The sequence below is a fragment of the Aegilops tauschii genome, chromosome 3, assembly GCF_002575655.3.
Source record: "Aegilops tauschii subsp. strangulata cultivar AL8/78 chromosome 3, Aet v6.0, whole genome shotgun sequence".
Classification (NCBI taxonomy): Eukaryota; Viridiplantae; Streptophyta; class Magnoliopsida; order Poales; family Poaceae; genus Aegilops; species Aegilops tauschii.
The window spans coordinates 374,615,408-374,621,994 of record NC_053037.3 but is presented as its reverse complement, the minus strand read 5'-3'; the positions used below and the strand labels follow the sequence as shown (position 1 = coordinate 374,621,994).

The following is a 6,587-nucleotide window of genomic DNA, read 5'->3' as shown; positions in this document are numbered from 1 at the left end:
CGTAAGTCAGATCGGGGCCTAGGGGTGCATTTCTGGTCTTCTTCTTTCCCTCAAGTATCTTGGTCCTCCTCTTGACCAGACGGGAGAACGGTCCGGACGGTCGCAACCTTTCATTATCGGCACTGAAGCGGCATACCGGCCAAGAGAGTGTCAACCGCGGATCGCCCGATTGAACACGCCTCGTCACCACATTCAAACGGCCGCATACTGCCCACCACCCTCCATTAAAACCCACGCGTGTGCTAAGAAATCTACTCTGGCCACACGTCCGTTTGCGAGCCGACCATCATTAAACACAACGCCGGTTGGCTCCGACCATCCCCTCGCAATTTAAACGATGCTAGACGCAGGGCAAAAATTACAGCACACTCCGCTCCCATCTCCTCCTTGCACACCATTTTCTCCACAAGCTCCATGGCATCCGACAAGCAGGAAGCCGAGTTCTCCGGCATACAAGCTGGCTAGGCGGCCCGTCGAGCCCGCTAGATACGAGCCAGGCAAATCTCTGCTTCGCCTCCGTCGACGGTCCAGGCAGTTGCTGGTCAGCCCGCGGAGGCTGAAGCTCCAAGCCAGTGCGTCGTCCGGCAACTAGCCCCTCCAAGCCAGCTCACCGAGGAGTGGCGTGTTGCTCCAGGCCGGCACGCGGTGGACCACGGCGGCATAGGCATCCTGCCTGCCATGAACGACGCCATGTCGCACCGCTCCTGCCGTGCTGCTGCCCGTGCCATCCGCCGTCAACATGTCCGTGACTGCACCCTGCCGGTGGAGGTCGGTGATGCAGCGTCCAACATGCCAGCGCCAGCAGAGGTCATCGAGGACAAGTAGAACACGGGAGGCCGCGGCCGCTTGGGTCCCATGAAGGCCACCCCCGAGGCAACGCCGACGTACACATCCGGTGTCTTGCGCGGTTCAAGCAGACCATCGTCGACCCTCGCCTGGGCTTCACGGATGCGGAGCCCCCAATCCCCTTCGGCTGAAGCACCCCCTTTGCCACTCCGATGAGCGGTGCAACCAGACATAGGGAAGATACGGTGGAAGAATATACCTCCGGGGCTCACGGCAGTCCGATGAACGGGTTGCCGGACATGAGGAAGATAATGGGATCCGTCGCAGCCGACTATAGACTAGTGTAGTGTATCCGTGTCGTGGGAGTGGAGCTTCGCGCAGCCGATAATTTTACTATTTTAGTTAAAATATGTCCAAAATGTAAGAATTTCATCCGATTTATATGAAATCCGCTGTATTTGCATGAGTTTCATTGGGTTTGTTGAAAAATATTTAAAATGTACGTGGATAACGTTGGATGACGGTTTCTCGCATTCGTATCCACGGACTGGTCCCCTCTATGGATGGATGCGGAAGAAAATTTGTGGGTTGCCGTCGGAGATGCCCTAACGTGATGGAGAAAGTACCTGATCTCAGAGAAAAAATTTCTTCCTTCCTCCTCGTGTTAATTTTTTTTCCGTGTGGAGCATTTGGGTGACTTACCGGTGGATCTTGTACTCATGAATGATAGTACGCTGGACCCCGGTCGACAGCGTCGCACCGTAGTGTGCATTGACGTTATCGCCTTCAAATCATCATATGGGTATTTTAACCATTTTTTAGGGTGGCATATTTCTGTGACCAAATTTATAGTTTCAATCACCCTTGATCACAGAAGATCTGGGATCGGCCCCGAAACAGCAAACAGTAAACTCGATTGAGCACTAGTATCCCGTTTCTCTCAACTAAAAGCAAGGACATTGTGACGCTGATCAATCACAATCACACATGGGCACGGGCTTCGACGGCGGTTGTACTCCACTAGTACTGCTACTGCTCCCTCAATATGCCGCGTTGTTTGAATCTGATGTGGGCCAGTGGGTGCTTGAAATTATAACTTTGAATGCTTGATCGTGTGACCCAGCACGTGCCATGCTCAACAAGTAGCAGTAGTACGTCCTCTCAGGCTCTGCTGGTAGACTTTCTTTTCGACGTTTTCTCTCTCGATATAACACGAGCTTTGTGACAGTAAATTTTTTTTGACACTCAACCTTTGTCGCAGTAAACAGAGTTCCAAACTGCCAATGGTACCTGCCAAGCAAACCCCTACCCGCCAGCCACTGTTCTACTTCTGGGCTTCTAGCTTCCCCTTGCGCGAAAGCTGTTTGTACGAAAATTACTAATGGTAACAAGTTAGTTACGTACATGACTGTTGGGAGTCACGAGTGAAAAATCTACAACCGGAGTGCTCCTTTTGGAGCTTCGCACAATGATAATGTCACATAATGGCTGTCCCACGTTAACCCCAAACGAACAGGTGGCGGGGTCCAAGCACCCCAAAACGACCCAACCACCGCCCTCGCCGCTACGAGCACGGCACAGACGCGCCCGAAGCCAAGCACGTACGGCTATATACCTATACCCACGGCCTTCAACGAACACGCAGATCCCCCTCAAAAAAAAAAAACGAACACGCAGATCAGACGGGCAAAACCCATCGAGTAGGGAAAAAATAGATATATAGGCTAGCTGTGAGCAAAAGAACGGCTAAAAGCAAGCAACAGACTGGGAAAAGGCGCAGCTCGTGCTGCACTGTGGTTGATGACGAAACCATGCAAACCCGAGCAGCGGAGAGAGATCGAGTACGTACGATAGCAGATTATACGAAGCATGGCAACCTAGATGGATTAGGAGTAGATTACAACACAACACCAGAGACCCTACAACTATACACGAGAGAAAGCGAGAGAGAGAGAGAGAGAGAGAGAGAGAGAGAGAGTAAAGCAGCGCTGCTTAGATTTGAAAGCAGAAAATCAATGTTAAAAGACGCGACATCGCAAGTACAGTACCTGGCAACTCAGCTAAACCTAGTTTACTACTCCATACATTTTGTTGTTGGTGGTGGTGATCTCGGCTCAACACAAAGCGTGGGCAGAAGAGAATGGTAGAGCTGGCCGGATATGGTACCGGGTTGCTTGCTTACTGGTCATCGGGGACCCGGTAGGCGTCGGCGGTGATCTCGGTCAGCCATAGCCCCGGGAACAGCGACTGCACCAGACAATTGGTAGTAGTAGTGTTTCTGTTAGCTGGATCATCAGTACTGCTATTATTATACTACTCTGAGACGAAAAGCGTATAGATAGAGAGCAATGATAAAATAGGAGGTTTATTTTTGCTCTAATTAGGTAATTAGGGAGGTGAGGGGTAGTATGGGGAATTGGCCTTACATCGAGCTGCCGCTGCACGACCCGCGCCCGCTTCCGGGGCCGCCGCCGCGGCCGGGCGCCGGTGAGGGCGTACACGTCCTCCTCGATCTCCTCCGCATCCAGCGCCACAGCGAACGGACCGCGCATGCCGTCGTGCCGCGCCGTGGCCGCCGGGGTCGTCGACCACGGCGTCCCGGACGATGCGGCGCCCGTGCTGCCGCGGGCTGATGGACGACGCTTTCGCTCCCTCAGCGTCCACGGCATGCTGGCGGCCACAACCGCGGCGGCGTCCTGCGGTGGCGGAGGAAGCGGCGCTGCCGGAGGCTTGGTCTCCGGCGACCGCTGGGGCGTCGCCGGGGGCAGCCGAAGGCGGTCGGCGGCTTCATGGACGTGGCCCATGAGCTTAGCCCGGAGATCCTCCAGCCCGCCGTCGTAAGGTCCCTCGTCTACGGCGTCGGCACCACCGCGTCGGTGGGACGTCGAGGAGCGGCGCCGATCGCAGATGGCTCCAGACCCCCCGGAGACAGATGACAGGGAAGGCACGCAGTGGCCCCGAGGCGGTGGTGGTGGCGCCCACGGCTTCAGGCGGTGCGGCTGCGTGGCCGGCGTCTTCGCCCTCGGATCCGCGGTGGCCGCCATGGTCGTGGCGCGCGGTCGGCCGTCGTCCGCGCGGTCCGGCGTAGGGACACGCGCGGGCACGGTCGGCTCTGAGGGGAGGCCCTGCCGGGTCGCCGGCGAGGCGGCGGAGGAGACAAGCAAGATACGGGAAGGGTGGGAGGCGAGGGGGAGATAGAGAAAGCGAGGGAGGTGGAGTCTGCGTCGCGCTTTGTTACGGGGGCAAACTACGGCTGCGACGGGTGGTGGCGTGCGTGCGTGCGAGCGGGGTAGCTCGGGGAATTCGCGAGGTAGGGGTAGGACACGCGCGTCGGGGGGTCGGGCCGCGTGGGTCGAACCTTTTTTTTTTTGCAACATAAAAGAGTTTTATTGCTTACTTAAGCAGGCATACAGTCATGATACAACGTGTTCATTAGGAAAACAGGAGTGTAATTAAGCCATAAACATCTTCTCCTAACACTTGTCGCCTGCTTCGCACATAAATGAGCCGCTTCATTAGCTTCTCTACGTACGAATTTCAGCCTAAAACTCTCAAATTGATCAGAAAGCTCCCTGATCTCTTGAAAAAATGCCAGCTATCTCCGAACGATCGAAGGTATCTGACTCCCACAATTTAACAATAGCTTGAGCATCAGTTTCCATCTCAACTTTGCTGAAACCTCTCTCAATAGCCATTCGAACCCCATCTCGAATTGCTTCTGCTTTCATGGACTGTGAGCTAGCTGCAAAATTAGAGATTTTTTACGGTACATCATACTACTCCAGAGACCGGGTAGTATAGAATCATCTCAACCGTTGATTGGGTGGGTAGTTTTGTCATTTTTTATTTGGTACTTTATTATAGAATTCCTCGGTGTGACCTCCCGTGGCCGTCCCCGGTCATCTGTGGCGTCCATCCAACAGTCGATCAGGCTTCAGAGCTCTGTTGGCTCTAATGGCGTCGTGATTCAACTTGGCATTACGAAGTCGTAATCGGCCACGCCGTCATGGCTGCAGCTCCCTCTGCGGCGGCTCAGACTGCCCACTAGTGCCTCTTTCCCAGCTGCATCCGGCGGCCCTGTGCATGCCAAGGCTGCCGCTTCCCGTCTCGGCGGTTCGGCATCACCTGGATATGCGTTGCTTGTGCCTTGTGGCAACAAAATCGTTACGATAGGTTTGGGCGAGAAGCGAGATTCGATCGGGGTTGTGACTGCTTGTTTGCAGCCGCCGTCTTGTGTACGTATACGTACGAGTGATCGTAGGGAAGCCATTGGGTGCTAACATGACTGTGCATCTGGACATGATCGATTAATCTGAGAGGCTAGCTTGGTGCCTATTTCCTTGGTCAAAAGTACTGGCCTGGAACGATCTCGTCTCTTCGTTGCATGTCATCTCCGGCCGGAAGTATTCGCCCTGATCAGGCCAGCGCTAACAGTCTCAGAGTGGATGGATCGCGTTCGGTCAAAGCAGGAGAAGAAAACACAGCGGCTTCACAGTTTGCATGTAGAATTTTAGAATATTTGTTTAGTGTATGTTCCGATTTTACCCCTTGAACAAAATATACTACTGATTTTGTCTAGTAGCATCGGTGGATCTAATCCATTGAATGACTGAAAATGGACGGCTCTTATTATTTAGATGTACCGTAAAAGGTCTCTAAAATTATACCAAAGGGCTTGTGCACGAAGTAATGCACCCTCCCTATCCCGAATAACTAGCCCAGTCGAACCTTGACAGGTAACATCATCAAAGGATGCATCTACATTAATCTTCATCACGCCTTCATCAGGTGGATTCCATTTTATTTGTTTTGATTGCTTCGGCTTGCTTACTTTTCCAGCACTTGTTGAGTCCATTACCGAGTCTATCACCCATCTTACTGATTGCATGATAGAGCGCCCAGACTCTCCATGCTTTCTGGCATTTCGTTCAGTCCAGATCGCCCCGCGTGGGTCGAACCTCGAACGAGTATCAGATCACACCTGACCGTATTTCGTCCACCAGACAGAACCAGCAGTGCCTCGCGAGGGGTCACGACGGAGCCGTCCGCAACTGGACGTCGCCGGTGGCGGAGCTAGAGGCGTGTTTGGTCTTGGGGATAAAAACTTGATGATGGGGCAGCATCAAATTCCTGGCCTCAAGAATTGCAGTATGCTCCCCACGAGTAAAATAACCACCACCACATTAGAGCATCTCCAGCCGGCCCCCCGGATGCCCCCCACGAGCACTTTTTGGACGCCGGCGCCTAATTTTTCTCCCAGTCGGGATCCCAAGACCTTAAATAGCGTCGGATTTGGCCGAAATTACGCCCGACGGTACCAACCCAAACCCAAAAAGCCGGGGCGCAGCTGGGGGCGCCGGCGCTCTTTTTTGCATGCAAAGCCCCCACATGTCGGCCTCTCTCCTCACTCTCTCTCCTCTTTTCCTCTCAGCCTCTCTCCTCACTCTCTCTCGTCTTTTCCTCGCGGACGGCGCCCAACAGGGAGCGCGCGCTCTCCTGCACGCTGCCGAAGACGCCGTCCTGGGCTGCTGGGCTCGTGCACGTCGGGCTCGCCTGACCGCGGAGTAGCAAAGCAGCCAAGCAGCAGCAGTTGGCTCGTGGGGGCATGGCCAGGGGCGCACGACCGCGCGCGGGAGCGGAGCTCCGGCCATGGCGTCCGAAGCGCTGCAGGGGTCGAGGCAGCCGAGGAGGGTCGGGGGCGAGCAGATCGACAGGACTTGCAGAGGCGCCCGAGGTTGAAGAAGGGTCTGATCCCATTGATGGCGACGCGGGAAGCAAAGGGTAGGGAGGCGGAGCGTGGA

At 54.7% G+C, this 6,587-nt stretch overlaps 1 protein-coding gene across 2 annotated transcripts; it reads right to left on the bottom strand.

The window, feature by feature from the left end:
• Positions 1 to 2,583: 2,583 nt before the first annotated feature.
• LOC109732389 (uncharacterized) lies at positions 2,584 to 4,060 on the bottom strand. Of its 2 annotated transcripts, none has more exons than XM_020291564.4 (2): positions 3,213 to 4,060; positions 2,584 to 3,071 (listed from the first exon to the last, which is right to left on the bottom strand). In XM_020291564.4, exons 1-2 carry the CDS (start codon positions 3,828 to 3,830, stop codon positions 3,009 to 3,011), a joined length of 681 nt encoding a protein of 226 aa, XP_020147153.1. In that variant the 5' UTR covers positions 3,831 to 4,060; the 3' UTR covers positions 2,584 to 3,008. The 2 variants fall into 2 exon arrangements, with proteins under 2 accessions (XP_020147153.1, XP_020147152.1); XM_020291563.4 differs by having other exon boundaries at positions 2,584 to 3,033; positions 3,213 to 4,052.
• Positions 4,061 to 6,587: the final 2,527 nt, after the last annotated feature.

Excerpts from the sequence above, each read along its gene's own strand:
- LOC109732389 (XM_020291563.4), bottom strand. The coding sequence starts at position 3,830 with ATGGCGGCCACCGCGGATCCGAGGGCGAAGACGCCGGCCACGCAGCCG. Across the intron at positions 3,034-3,212 it reads TCGTGCAGCGGCAGCTCGAT|TCGCTGTTCCCGGGGCTATG; the intron begins GTAAGGCCAATT and ends TGTCTGGTGCAG.